Source organism: Felis catus, chromosome E2, assembly GCF_018350175.1.
Source record: "Felis catus isolate Fca126 chromosome E2, F.catus_Fca126_mat1.0, whole genome shotgun sequence".
Taxonomy (NCBI): Eukaryota; Metazoa; Chordata; class Mammalia; order Carnivora; family Felidae; genus Felis; species Felis catus.
In genome coordinates, this window is record NC_058382.1 from 47,544,078 (window position 1) to 47,559,748 (window position 15,671).

At 38.0% G+C, this 15,671-nt stretch overlaps 1 protein-coding gene across 2 annotated transcripts in view; it reads left to right on the top strand.

Annotated features, from left to right (window-relative positions):
- The window catches only part of PHLPP2 (PH domain and leucine rich repeat protein phosphatase 2), an 81,074-nt gene that overhangs the window by 14,097 nt on the left and 51,306 nt on the right, over positions 1-15,671 (top strand). For both annotated transcript variants that reach the window (XM_023246184.2, XM_023246186.2), the window contains exon 3: positions 5,173-5,306. In XM_023246184.2, the coding sequence (XP_023101952.1) occupies positions 5,173-5,306 (134 nt within the window). The remainder of the gene's footprint in view (positions 1-5,172; positions 5,307-15,671) is intronic.

The following is a 15,671-nucleotide window of genomic DNA, read 5'->3' on the forward strand; positions in this document are numbered from 1 at the left end:
TTGGTTGGTCTTTATCGTGACCAGCCCCCATCTTGAGTCATCTCATCTGTTAGAGGTAATGCCAGGGGCTCATGAATGACAAGACACTTCTATTATTCAGGAAATTCCAAGGCTTTAGAATCTCCCCTCAGGAATCATAGACAAAGACTAGTGTAAGATTCTGTATTATATAACGATTCACACAAAATAGTGTATCTTTCAAATGATGGTGGATTAGACTGATAGGATACAATTATTTTCAAACATAACTTTTTAAGTTTTTTGCATACATTAACATATGAAGTGTTTTGAGCTCTCTTCTGTGTAAGTTATTTTAACTATATAAAATAGTGTGGTTTACCGAAAAAAAGCTAGGCTTTGTAATGTGTTAGCTTCATAAAATGTTAAACACTTTCAGAATACTGTCAGGCATGGAGTAGACATTCAGGCAAGTATTGTTGTTGTTTGTATTATCTGTATTGTTGATCTTAACATTTACAGATTTTACCTTTATAGGTGGCCAGAGATTGAGTTTTAATCTCAATTTGAGGTAGAGAATGCTGCTGTGCTTTGTTAAGGTTTTTGATAAAATGTTTTATTCCCTCCCTGTATTATATTTTAATAATGTGTACTTTTGGCTCCTACTATTAACTAGAATCCTTGTGAAATGATTGATACATGGAATGAAGCGTTCTCTTCTCTTACATGTGTCTTACCTATGGGCACCGTTTAGAATAACTGTTGGCTGCTACTCCTGGCTAAGAGCTGTAAATGTCTGTTGATAGCATTGTGGTATTGGTTGGGTGGTTTGGAGAGAAATAATCACATATATTCAGATTTACAAGAACCATAGTAGCTCCTAGAGCCTTAGAAGCAAACTAAAACTTAGTCTTACTGTCTTTCCTTAAAGCATAAGCCGAAGTATTTCAAATGCTGAACAGAACCTTTCACTGCCAATATTATTCTCTCCTACACCTGATTTAGCAGTATATAATTTTCCTTTGATTTGTGAGAGATTTAACAAATAGCTAAGTACCAACCTGTTCAAGTTTTGGAACTTTGAAACACAAAATTGATCAGTAAGCATATTACACATTTCCCTCCCATCATACTCTCTACTTTCTTAAGCAGATGAGTTTAATGAGTAAATGGAATTAGTCCCTCATTTTAGTTGTTTTTGCAGTTCTTAAAATACTTCTTGTTTACTCATTTATGCTAAGTTAATAAGAGCAGATGTTGAGATTCTCTTGATTTTTTTTCCCTCCTACCAAGGAAAATACTTTCCTTAGGTGGAAATGTATATAGAGGGTTTAAAAATCTACAGAGCCTTTTTAGGAAGGAAATTTGATCGTGTAAAATATGTCAGAATTAGGATGTTACCATTTCTCTTGGTTTTCTAGACAGAAATTGAAAAATTGAGCTAGTAGATTTAGCCTGAAAGTATTATTTCTTGGTCCTGGCTATGCGATCATTATATGGAATTATGATACTTAAGTACATTGAGCTCTGTATCTGGAAATAATAGCAGGATTCAGGTAGAATTTGCATTATATTAGGAAGGTGTCTTGGTACCTCACAGACTCTTGGGTTCTAAAAGACTCTAGAGATCGTCTGGCCCCACTTGATTCTTTTAGGAGACTCTTATCTAAATTATCTGTGACAGATGGCTCTCTAGCTCTCCATGAGCTATTTTGAGAGGCAGTGTGTTTCACTATTGGTATCTCTCATTATTAAAGTTCTTCCTCATTTTTGATCCAGGCTTACCTGTGTAACTTCTCCTTGTTCCTAGTCCTATTCTTTGGAGTGATCCAGAGTAAGTCTAATCCTCCTTGACACTGGAAGATAGAGATAGCTTGTTATACCCTTGTTATGCCCAAGTTAATCCTTTAGTGTTCAGATTACATAGCTAGTTAACCCCTCCAGGATATAGCTAATTAGAAGTCCCTCTTAAAATACATCCTCCTTAGAAGAATTCTACCATTATACTGGGAAAATGGCTAATATTGCCATACCCCTTTGTGAATTTTTATTTTGACTGGAGATTAGTTGTAACTGACGTTTTTATTCTGAAAAGGTTATGTTCTATTTCTCTTAAATTCAGTATTTAGTTATCATTGAGGGTTTTAGTTCTAAGGTCATTCCTCCTGTAGTAGTTCTGAGTTTATGGATAAAAGTCTGCACTGTGCAGTCAGGAGGGGCCAGGTGGTCGTTTTATTTTTGTGTTTTTGTGCTCATCAGGATGATTTCCATTCCTAAATTATTGTTTTTGTGGAATGTTCCAATTGGATGGGGTTGGATGAGGGCCAGAGGTACCGGCGGTGAAAGAATTCACCGAAGGCAAAACAAAAGAGGTAAAAGTTCGTTGACTACACTGTAAGGGAGCAGCGGTCAGGACAGCAAAGGAAAAACTGTCTGCCACGAGGGAGTGGTGAGGGGCTATAGTTACAGGGTGGGATGAGGGAATACAGGGACATATGGAATTTTCCCTTTTTTGGTAATCTTAAGAACTGTGCCTGGTTGTAAGTGACCCATTGGTTGGTTAGGGTGTATGCTTAATGAGCCTTTTTGCATCAGTTCTGTGTCCGTAGTCACCTGGGGCCCTAAAGCCTTGCTCAAGTTTCTGTTGCTCAAGCCTATTACCTAAAAGCAGCCTCTACAATTCTGGTTGTTGTTTACATTCAGCTTGGTAGTATTAGTATTTTATGTTATTTTGACCTAAATCTTACTCCCAACAGTATTTTCTACTTCTTTAACCATAAAACATAGATGTTCTTTGTATCTTTTTGCAGTGATGGGAGTGTATCATGTTTCTTCTAATTAATACAATTCTTTTTTTTTTTTTTATTTTTTTTTTTAACGTTTATTTACTTTTGAGACAGGGAGAGACAGAGGATGAACGGGGGAGGGTCAGAGAGAGAGAGGGAGACACAGAATCTGAAACAGGCTCCAGGCTCTGAGCTGTCAGCACAGAGCCTGATGCGGGGCTCGAACTCACGAGCCATGAGATCATGACCTGAGCCGAAGTCAGACGCTTAACCGACTGAGCCACCCAGGCGCCCCTAATTAATACAATTCTTAAGTTTTCTTTTCTTTTTCTTTTTCTTTTTTTTTTTTTAAAGATTTTATTTTATTTTATTTTATTTTTTTAATTTTTTTTTTTCAACGTTTATTTATTTTTGGGACAGAGAGAGACAGAGCATGAACGGGGGAAGGGCAGAGAGAGAGGGAGACACAGAATCGGAAACAGGCTCCAGGCTCCGAGCCATCAGCCCAGAGCCTGATGGGGGCTCGAACTCCCGGACCACGAGATCGTGACCTGGCTGAAGTCGGACGCCTAACCGACTGCGCCACCCAGGCGCCCCTAAAGATTTTATTTTTAAGTAATCTCTACACCCAACACGGGGCTTGAATTTACAACCCTGAGATCAAGAGTTGCATGCTGTACTGACTGAGCCACTCAGGTGCCCCTTAACTTTTCTAAATAGAATCCTTTTAAGACATAAAGACGAATGCTCCTCATGACCTTTGAACACACACATGCTTTCCTATACTTGTTTTTTGGTTGTTGTTTCAGACAGGGGAGATAATTCTATTTTTATTCTAATTAAAATTTGAATCCAATCCTAAGAATTGTTGTCAATATGTTATTGAACATTAATGCGAGCTATTTTGCTAAACACTTTCCTTACTATATAATATCTTGTAAGTAAATAAATTTAGGAACAACTATGTGAGGTAGGTACTACTGTAATTCTCATTATATATGATGAGAAATTTAAGACTGAGGTTAACTAAATTTGTCCAAGAGCAAAACTGAGACTCAAACCCAGTCAGTCTGACTTTGGGATCTTAGGCTATTAGTCACTGTATTTATAACTATTTCCTTCCTTCCTTCCTTCCTTCCTTCCTTCCTTCCTTCCTTCCTTCCTTCCTTCCTTCCTTCCTTCCTTCCAAGTTCTAAGTGTATTTATTTATTTTGAGAGAGAGAGAGAGAGAGAGAGAGCATGTGCGAGCATGAGTGGGGGAAGGGCAGAGGGAGAGAGAGAGAGAATCCCAAGCAGGCTCTGCACAGTCAGCACAGAGTCCAGATAGACACAGGGCTCAGTCTGATGAACCATGAGATCATGACCTGAGCTGAAACCAAGAGTCAGACGCTCAACTGACTGAGCCGCCCAGGTGCCTCTATAACTGCTTTCTAATGAAACAATTGTAAAAGGACTCTCTTGTTGTTATTACTGATGTAGCCCTTTCTATCAAAATTCACATTGAACATTTTTGGTTTTTAAATATTTTGAAGTGCTTTAGGTCTGTATGATCTAAAATATGCAGTGTCACCAGAGGCCACAAATAATTACTAGACATTCTGACTTCACTTTAGCGTTCAGTTGGGACCACATAGTAGAATGATTTCTGGGGAATTATTGGGCTGTTGACTTCTAATTCTTGTGGAAGAAATCATCTCTGAAGCCAGTGGAAATACATAGTACCTGAGACATAGTAGGCAACTCAAAGACTGTGTCTCTGACTATGTGTGTAATTTATATGAAATCACTTATGGCCAAGTGTGATCTTTTATATCTCATAATTTCACTACCTTTTGGGCCACAGGTTCTCAAAGCACCCTGTAGGAGTCCCTGAGACTCTTTGAGGAAGTACATGATGTCACAACTATTTCAAATCATAATAAGTTAATAATATTCTTTTTTACTCACAGTCTCTCATGAGTTATAGTGAGGTTTTCTAGAGGCTACACAGCATGTTATTACAACAGATTAAATGTAGAAGCAGATCTGAGAATCTAGCTGTCCATTGAAATTGCCATTCTCATCACTAAATTTGTTTGATTTTGGAAAATATATTTTTAAAGAAATTTTACTTACATTATCATATAATGGGTTTATTACTTTTAAAAATGAATAAATATTTAGAAACTCTTAACTTCAGCTTCTAATTCAGTAAATATCAATAGATATACCCCATGTAAAAAGAAGCTCTTTGGGGTTCTCAAGACCTTAGGAGGCTTCTGAGTCAAAACCTTTGAGCACCTCTTGTTTCGATTAGTTGTATCATATGATATTAAAGAAAATCTTGATACAGAAGTAAAACAAAATTTAAAACATTAAAAGATTTTTAAAATTAAAAGAAGCATTTTTATTTCTTACTAAATACTTTTGTTTTGAATTGTGTGAGCAGGCGACTGGAACCTACTGAACGACCTCTTCAGATTGTTTATGATTACTTAGCCAGGCTGGGATTTGACGACCCTGTGCGCATACAGGAGGAGGCAACAGATCCTGACCTTGGCTGTATGCTTCGATTTTATGGTGGTAAGAAGTGTTTTTTTAATGTTTATTTATTTATTTTGAGCGAGAGAGTGGGGAGAGAATCCCAAGCAGGCTCCATGCTGTCAGTGCAGAGGCCGATGTGGGGCTCTAACCTATGAACCGTGACATCATGACTTGAACTGAAATCAGGAGTTGGATGCTCAATCGACTGAGCCACCCTCAGGCGCCCCTATGGTGGTAAGAACTTATCATTGGCTTTGTGAGTGTTTAACTATTTTTATGGTGGTCATTTGTGCCTCTCTTGTCTTCAGCTTTTCAAAAGTATTTTTGTAAAAGGTGTGTTTAAACTAATTAACTAATGTGGTTACAAAAAACAACAAAAACAAGAAAGCGGGGTGTAGTTAAGGGAAGACTTCAAAGTATTAGCCAAAATATCTTTGCTTTTTTATTTTTGCTCTTTTTGTTCTAGTTTTTTTGCTGACTTACTAGAATTATTTTATGTCTTTGCAGAATCTTCATCACATCATGCTTTTTAGTATCAATTGTATTTTCAAGTTTCTTATAAAAACACCATGAACTTCTGGATAGCTCAAGAATGTTGAGAGCTAGATGGTCATTATTATATATGACTTAACATTTGATGACTCCATCTGTCAAAGCTGTATATTGTTAAATTGAGTGGGCTTGATATCTAGGATTTTTTACTTTGTCTTTTGGCGCATTCCCCCCACCCCCCCCACCCCCCCACCCCCCCACCCCCATCAACTTTTTCACCTGGTCACTTCAGTAATAAAGTTAGACTTATTAAAATTAAATACTTTTTGAATATTACTTTCCAAATATACATAGTCTACTACTAATACTAATGGTACTGAGTACCATTGATTGAGTGCTTACTGTGTGCTTTTAGGCTTGTGAATTACCCACTTTACTCATTAGAAACACCTTATGCTATAGGAACTGTGATCTTATTTAACAAATGAGAAAGCTGAGACAGAAGTTAAACTACTCGTTCAAGATCATACAACTAGTGACGGAGTCTTTTAACACCTAACAATTTTTAATTAATATGACCCACTTATCAAACAATTGAAATAATAACTAAATGATTTGTGTCTATAGGCAAAATTGTTTACTAAAATCCCTTGCTCTCATTCCTCAAATTACTGATTAAATTTCTGTATATTTCTTTTTTCTTTTTTTGTTGTTGTATTTACTTATTTTTAAGTAATCTCTGCCTCCAACATGGGGCTCAGATTCACCTTGTAAGATAATAAAGTTGTCACAAACCAACTTTATTAAATGCACTTCACCAAAGATTTTATGTATAATTTTTCATCACAACACTATTTTGTGATATGTTGTACCTTAAAAGTTGGTATTATTTTATTTCCATTAATTTCTCTTCTTTGCTAGTTCATGGAAGGAAAATAGTTGCTAGGTTGAAATTAAGTACTAAAATCCTTTAAGGTGAATTTGAGGAACACAACCCGTTTAAACCTATAAAACTTGGTTTAAAAAAAAAAAAAGAGCAACTTGGAGCAGTAACATTCTCGTTTTATGATTGTGGTTGAAAGTGAATTCTTCATTATATGTTTTATTCTGGAGTGAAAGTTGAGCCTTAAAGTGCCAGCGGGCTCCTGAGCCATGGAGATTGCATTTGCATAGCTGTTGGCATCCACACATTAATTTTCTACCACCACCTGATAAACTACAGCATGCCCAGGGTCTGCATGTACCCTTAAGAGGATATTTTTAGTAGAGTCCAAAAGAGTACCAGTTTTTAGTGCTTACTCTGTTTTTTTTTTTAATGTTTATTTATTTCTTAAAAAAATTTTTTTTAACGTTTATTTATTTTTGAGAGAAAGAGCGTGAGGGGGAGAGGGACAGAGAGAGAGAGAGACAAAGAATCGGAAGCAGGCTCCAGGCTCTGAGCTGTCAGCACAGAGCCTGATGCAGGGCCTGAACCCACAAACCGAGAGATCATGACCTGAGCCGAAGTCGGACACTCAACTAACTGAGCCACCCAGGCAACCCCATACTTACTCTGTTTTTAAGGGGAGGGGGAGTCTTTAACAAAGAACATTTCCAAAAGTGACCTCTGTTAATTTAGAGAAGCTAGTATGTTTTGAGTGAGAAAATTTTGTTTGGGAAAGAGGTGTTTAAAGCTAACTATATTTGAAATTAGACAGTGTATATATATGGCACAAAATACAAAAGTAAATATATATATATATCAGTAAGTGTATTAATCATCTATTGTCTATGTAATGATTTACCTCAAAACTTAGTAACCTCTCAGGCACCTGGCTGGCTCAGTCAGTAAAGCATGTAACTCTTAAATGTTTTGTTTTGTTTTTTAAAGTTTATTCATTTATTATTTCTGAGAGACAGAGAGATGGACAGGAGAGAACACATGAGGGGGAGGGGCAGAGAGAGCCAGAGACACAGAATCTGAAACAGGCTGCAGAGTCTGAGCTGTCAGCACAAAGCTCAATGCAGGGTTTGAACTCACGAACTGTGAGATCATGACCTGAGCTGAAGTTGGACACTTAACGGACTGAGCCACTCAGGTGCCCTAGTAAAGCATGGAACTCTTGATCTTGGAGTTCAAGCCCCACATTGAGTGTAGAGATTACTAAAAAACAAAAATAGATAAATAAACTTACGAAACAAAAACAAAAACAAAAAAACAGTGACGGGATGGGGCACCTGGCTGGCTTAGTCAGAAGAGTGTGTGTGACTCTTGATCTTGGAGTCATGAGTTCAAGCTCCACGTTGGGTGTAGAGATTACTTAAAAAATAAAATAAATAATGCCTTTCTCCAGTTCTATTAAAAAAAACTTGATGATTTAAAATGAATAAATATTTATTATCTCATATAGTTTCTGTGGGTCAGAAATCCAGGAGTACTTTAGTTCTGGTTGGGGTTGCATGAGATTGTAGTCACTCTGTTGGTTAAAGATGTAGTCATCCAAAAGCTTGACTGAGGCTTGAAGCATCACTTCCAGCCTGGCTCATTCAAATGGCTGTTGGTAGGTCTCAGTTCCTCACCAGCTTTTGGCAGGAGATCTCAGTTCTTTGCTTTGTAGACCTCTATATAGGGCTGCCTGAGGATCTTCATGCCATAGCAGCTAGCTTCCCTCAGTGATGAGACAGATAGATGGACGGACAGACACAGACACACATACACACGCACGCGTGCACCTACACACACACAGGGAGGCCTCAGTGTTTTTTATGACCCAGCCTCATAAGTCACAGACATTTTCGTCACCTTCTGTTTAGTAAAAGTGAGTCACCAAATACGGCCCACCCTATAGAGAGGGAAATTAGGCCCCAACTTCTGGAGTGAGGACTATCAAAGAATTTGTGGACATATCTTAAAACCGTCACAAAAAATATGCTTCCCTTTCGTCATGTTCCTCTAACCACTCCCATTCCTGAATCCAGAGACAACCACTGTTAAGGAAAGATACCTGTGAAATATTCTCTTAAAGCAAATAGCTTAGTAGTCATCTTTAAATATTTTGTGTGTAGAGTCTTTGATGAGTAAGCTTAGTTAGAATACAGTGTTATATGAGGCCAGGGTCATAAGGGCCAAAGTTCAAACCAGTTAATGTTGCTGTGCTTGCCGGGTCTAAAAGGTACCCAGTTCGCCATTATGCAGCCATTATGCAGATGTCCATTACCAGTCTTGCTGGAAAGGGAATTCTGGGGAAAAGTGAGTTAGTGGAATGACTGGCTCAGTGCAAGTCATGATAAAAGCTGTGGAAATCATACAATTGACTAAAGATGAGTAGGTAGCATGAACAATCACAGAAATTAAGAGAGCATGTTAATGAACTCTGTGTATGAGGAAAGGAGTCTACAAGATGTGATTTGCTAGTGAAGTGGTAGTTTGGGGACTCTGTGGCTCAGCATGAGTCCCAGCCTGAGCATTTCTTTCTGTACCATATTCTGTGCACACATTGTTTAAGACCATTTGTTCCAAAGAGCATAAGCACAAACAAATGAAGCCAGATACAAAAGAATCACATGGTATGTTTCCATTCATTTAAAGTTCAAAAACAGCTAAAACTGAGCCATGTTGTTTAGAGATGTGTGGCAGAACTACTGTCTGTCCATCAAAATCTGTTCTTTTCTTCCATAATAAGAGAATTAGAGTTGGGCACATTGCTGCCCAGCTGTACCTCATTTCCCTGCCTTTCTTGCAGCTAGGTGTGCACATGTGACACACTTTGCTTCAGTGGTATGGCGTGGAATTGTTGTGCCACTTCAACACACCATTCCTAAAACTTCCCACGCACGCTTCTCAGTGTCCTTCTGCTCTCCCATAGGCTGGGATGGCAGTCATCAGAGCAATATTGTAAGTCATGTGTCGAAAGTGATAGATCTTCCCTCAGCCTGAGTTTCTTGACAGAGGTGACCCCTGGAAACCCACAGTGTGTACTCTAACAGAGAGTTAAATTTCTCTTGTGCTTGAGCCATTATGTGCTTTGTTATAGTAGTTTATAACCTGCTATAACTAGTATAGGATACATACATAAATGGCAGAAATATAAGGAAAGCAAGGACATTATTATTATAAAAGTTAGGAGAGTGGCTGACCTCTAGGGTGGGGGAAGGAGGACATGATTCCTACAAGTAGAATTTTTGAGTCAATACATATATATATTTAAAATTGTGACTATTCCTAAATTGCACAGGCGATACTGATGGATGCTTTCATCAGTAGTGTTTGAGAGTACTCATTTCCTTGTCCCTTTGCCAGTATCAGGTATTATTGTTAAAATTATTCTTTGTCCTAGATTGTAAAAAATACTGTCTCATGTTAATCTGCATATTTTAAACTTTATTGTTAAACTATAGGAGTAATATATTAAAAAATATTTCATCATCCTTATACAATTACATTTATTATGGTACATTTCCTAGTCATATTTTATATACATATTTCGCATTTATAATCATTGTGTCCATATATTTTTCCTTTGTAAAAAATTTAATTGCACAAGTAAAAGGTGGATATAGTTTGATTATCTAAGTGTTACAATCTCTTGTAATCATTGTCTATAGTGTTTCAATCTCTTGTACACCTCCCAGGTCAATTGACTGCTTAATAGATAACCACTGCTATCAACTTGGTGTATATGTATTCAGAGTTTTCTAACTTATATTCTTATCTAATAGGTATTTGTAGACATATATTTTGTTTACATAAACGGTATTATTTGATACTGGTCTTCATGGTTTTTACCCAACCATATGTTTTGGATCTTTCCTTAGCTGTCTTCTTCTTCTTTTTTTTTTTCTTTAAGTTTATTTATTTATTTTGAGAGAGAGAGAGAGAGTGAGCAGGGGAGGGGCAGAAGAGAGGGAGAGAGAGAGAATCCCAGGATCCACAGGATCCATGCAAAGCCCCACATGAGGCTCAGACGCACAAAACTGTGAGATCGTGACCTGAGCTGAAATCAAGAGTCGGATGCTTAACCGACTGAGCCATCCAGGTGCCCCTCTTTAGCTGTATTCTATATACATTTCTCTAAGTTGCATAGCACTGAATATCATGTGTGTATTATAGTTTATGTAGTTTATGTTGCCATTTCGCTGGTGATAGACGCTTACCGTATTTCCAGTTTTGACTATTGCAAACAGCATTATAATAAAATTGCCTCTTTGTGTCCTTTTTTTCAGAGGAGATCTGTAAACATGAAATTAATGGGTCATTGGATATTTGCGTTTAAAATAATAATACTATTGCGGAACACCATATATCCCGTCAGTATATCAGAGTACCACTTTGCCCACAATATCACCTTTTAATATTATTAGCATTTAAAATTTTTACTAATCTGATAGATAAAATGATGGTCTCCTTGTTTGAATTTTTCTTTCCCTGATTACTAATGTGGTTGAATATTGCTTGATATTTTCATTGGTTCTTTAGATTTCTTTGAATAACCCATTGATATTTCTGTGCAAATTTGTGTTTGTCTTTTTATCATATTGATCTAAAGGATGTTTATATTCTACGTATACATCATTTGGATACTGTATTTGTGGCAAAACTTTTTTCCAGCCTGTAACTTGTCCTTAAGTTTTATTGTTTTTTATTCTGCAGAAGTTTTAGTCAGATTTTTTGAGTGTTTTTCTTTTTTTTTTTTTTTTAATTTTTTTTTTCAACATTTATTTATTTTTGGGACAGAGAGAGATAGAGCATGAACGGGGGAGGGGCAGAGAGAGAGGGAGACACAGAATCGGAAACAGGCTCCAGGCTCTGAGCCATCAGCCCAGAGCCTGACGTGGGGCTCGAACTCACGGACCGCGAGATCGTGACCTGGCTGAAGTCGGACGCTTAACCGACTGCGCCACCCAGGCACCCCGAGTCTTTTTCTTTAATGTATTTATATTCCTCCCTTATTCTAGCTCATAAATGTATTCTATATTTTCAGTACTTTTATGTTTTTAAAATCTGCATAAGATAGGGATGTAACTTTACTTTTTCTCAATGGGTAGGTAGCCATTTGTCCCAACAACATTTATGGAAGAGTTCATCCTTTTCCTACTGACTTGAAATATTATCTTTATTATTTTTAAGTTCCTATACAGGCAGGAGTCTATTTTTAGACTCTATCCTATTAGATTGATTAATTTGTACTGTGCTAATACCAAAAATTATTTTAATTAATATATCTCTATGATATATTTTGATAGCTGATAGGGAAGCTACCTTACCACTATTCTCTGAAAAAGGGAGATCTCTTGAATCAGGGAAGCCTTTATGAAGAAGTAGTATTTGAGTTGGTTCTTTAAAAATTGACAGAATTTCATTAAGCTGAAAGGAAAAGGAGGACCTGGGATGGGAGATTAGACACTTCAGTGTATGTTCTGTGAATCACAGATAATTTGAGTCCAGATTGTTCTGGGCATTGAGTTCAGTATCAGGAGCTTAGTCTTTGTTTGGCAGATGATAGCAGGAAGTGAGAGCATCCAAGTGAGCCAGAGAAGGTGAAGCTGGCACCAGTGTGGACAGTAATTCAGATGTGAATTAATAGGGGTCTGAAATGGGGAATGGGAAGGAATTGTTCCTGTGAGAGACTTTTTGAAGGGATAATCAGTAAGAGTTGGTGGCTGATTAAAAAGGGGAGTTGAGGAAGGGAACCTAAGAGTTGGAGCTGAAACTGAGTTTTTGAGCCTGGCTTACTTCAGGAGAATATCAGGACTTGATTTATGAAAAGGAGTTGTTCATGGGGATGGTGATGACTTGGTTTTAGGAATATTTCATTTTAAGTGGTGACGAGTATCCTGTTGGAGGTGTCTGGCAGGTAGTTGGAAATGTGGAACCAGAGCGTAGGAAGTACAGATCTGAGAGTCGGGTACATGGGGATGTTAAAGCTGTGTAAGTTGTTAAGATACCCTTTTTTTTTTTTAAGTTTATTTATTTATTTTGAGAGAGAGAGCACCTTTGAGCAGGGGAGGGGCAGAGAGAGAGAGAGAGAGAGAGAGATACCGATACCCAAGGAGGCTCCACAGTGACAGTGCAGAGCCTCATGTGGGGCACGAACTCATGAACTGTGAGATCATGTCCTGAGCTGAAATCAAGAGTCAAGTGCTTAACTGACTGAGCCACCCAGGTGTCCCGGAAGATTAAGTTATCTTGAAAAGAATCCTTGTATGTAGGAAGAGAAGGAGGCTTAAGGCAGGCAAAACTTTAATTATAATAACTAGCATTTGTTTAATTCCCCTCCTCTATGCTGAATGCTTTATCAAGTGCTGAGCGCTCTGTTTCCTTGCTTCGTGTAATCCTTATAGTCCCATATGGAGATGTTACTATTCCAGAGAGGCTATAACTTGCCCCAAATAGCAGAGCCAGGAAGCAGATAAATCTGTTTGCTTCTAAATCTCACCCTTTTAACTTCTAAGATACTCCACCATTTAGTTTTTGGAGAGAGAGTTTAGAGGAGTATGAGGAATCCCTAAAATGAGACCTGGGAAGGATTAGGAGTCATCTCATTCAACTCCTTCGTCTTAATCTCAGGAAACTAAGGTCTGAAGATGTAAGAGGATTTGTTGGGGATCATGAAACCCAAGGGTGGAATTGCTTTAGCCACCACTGCTTTGCCAAGTTTTCTAGTGGAGTACTTCAAGTAGTTTTCTGTGTTGTATGGGAGCCTATTGCAAGTTGGAAATTTGTTCTGAGCTTTCCTATTTTGTTCTTTAAATGTAAGTAAATATTTTATTTTTACCTCCCAACCTCTTAACCAGTGTTTATTTGTTTAACTTTTTATTTGGAGCTAACTTTAGATTTTCAGAGCAGTTGGAGGGATAGCACAGGGACCTCCTGCAATCCTTCATGCAGTCATTTGAATTGTTCCCATATAAATAGTGCTTCCATTTTCTCTGACTTCTCTCAAGACTTTTTCTTTGTCTTTAATTTTTAGCAGTTTGACGATGTAGTGTCTGGGCTTTGGGTTTGGGGTTCACTAGACTTCTTGAATCTATAAGTTTGTATTTCACTTGGGGAGTTTCCCCCTATTTCTTCAAATAATTTTTTAGCATTGCACTCTTCTCTCCCTTTGGCTCTCTATCCCTCCGTTGAATTTTCATTTTTGGCATGCTGCTTGGGAACACATCCCCATTTGTATACCTCAAGGGTGAGCCCAGGGGTTCATAGGGAACTTTATAGGGTCATTTTCCAGAGCTCCAATCTCTTTGTGATTTCCTGGGACTTTATTTAACCTGCCCTCTTGGGCATTTCCTACAACTGCATCCACACGGCCCGGCCCCCAATGAGACCAAAAATTCAACAGGTTTTCCGTCCGCTGTTTTGGGACTGCAGATCTTCCAATCACAGAAGGAAGTTCACACACCTCAAAGTTATAGGTGCCTGTGTCCCCCACTGTTGCAGCCACTCCTGGAGGCTGGGACTTGAGAAAATGAAGAAAAGGTCGGGGAAGGGAAAATGAGGGATTTCTCCCACTCTCTCTGAGTGTTCGCAGACCCTTTTAACACTCCTCAAGGCAGAGCTTTCCACACCAATGCCTACTTCTGGATCTTGGGCTTTCTCGAGTCCTGAGCTGGGAGATGTCAGAGATGGAAAAATGATAAACTTACTACACTACTGATTAACTTACTACTGCTTAGGTTGTATTTGTAATTATGTTCTTTTTCCCTAATCTGCCTGCTACTGTTTACTTTTTGAGGTCCTCATATAGCAGCTCCGTGCATTCTGTCCAGGTTTTATAGGTGTATTTAGTGAGAAAGACAGGGCTGGGGTGTGCTTTCTCCATCTTACTCAGACTCTGTATGATTTCTTTTTTAATAATTTTTTTGTCTGAGTATCATTGTGATCTCATGGGCTTGTGTATATTTGTTGTGACTCATTTTGACCATTACTGGTTGTTTTTTTGTTGCTCAGTTTCTTCCTCGTGGGAGCTTTTCACATTGGCTTTTGTCCTTCCAACATGACCCCAGTTTTTGATACACCCTGGATTTCCCATTAAGTTCTGGCACAGCAAGATGTCCTAAGTTCATCTTTTCATTGTCTGAATCAGACCAGGAATAGACTTTTTCTAAGGACTCCTGGTTCATATTAATGAAAAATGATATTGAGAGATTATACTCTGGGCAGTAGAAGAACTCACTGCTACAGGGTTGCCCTTGATCGTTTTTTTTTTTTTTTAGCAACTTTTTAAAATTATAAAAACAATCTACTTTCTTTATAGAACATTTGGAAGTATACATACCTGAGGAAATGAAAATTATCCCTAATTTTCCACTTAGAATCTTGGCTTTTGAGATTGTAAAACAATTTTTTTTTTAATTTTTTTTTTCAACGTTCATTTATTTTTGGGACAGAGAGAGACAGAGCATGAACGGGGGAGGGGCAGAGAGAGAGGGAGACACAGAATCGGAAACAGGCTCCAGGCTCCGAGCCATCAGCCCAGAGCCTGACGCGGGGCTCAAACTCACGGACCGCGAGATCGTGACCTGGCTGAAGTCGGACGCTTAACCAACTGCGCCACCCAGGCGCCCCTGTAAAACAATTTTTTAATTAGAACTGTTACACATTCTGAATACTTATTAGAACTTTCTCATTCTGTTTTTTGTCACCTTTCAGAAGATCAGAGACTGGAGGCACTTTGGATGTCTAGCAAATACTCCAAAATTAATAATAAAACAGAATGTTGTTTCGTGTATAAATAACTTATCCAAAACAAAATTTAATGTTTCCTTCTGAGAGTGGTGGTGTATAGATTCAGGAGTTTTCTCTGTAATAAAATAGAACTAAGGCAAAATAGAACTAAGGCAAAGAAAGAAGAGACTCAGAATTATCTATCAATTGTTAAAACATCTGTTTCATGTAAACTTGTAAAAAGATCATTAGGCAATTTGGAAGCCTGT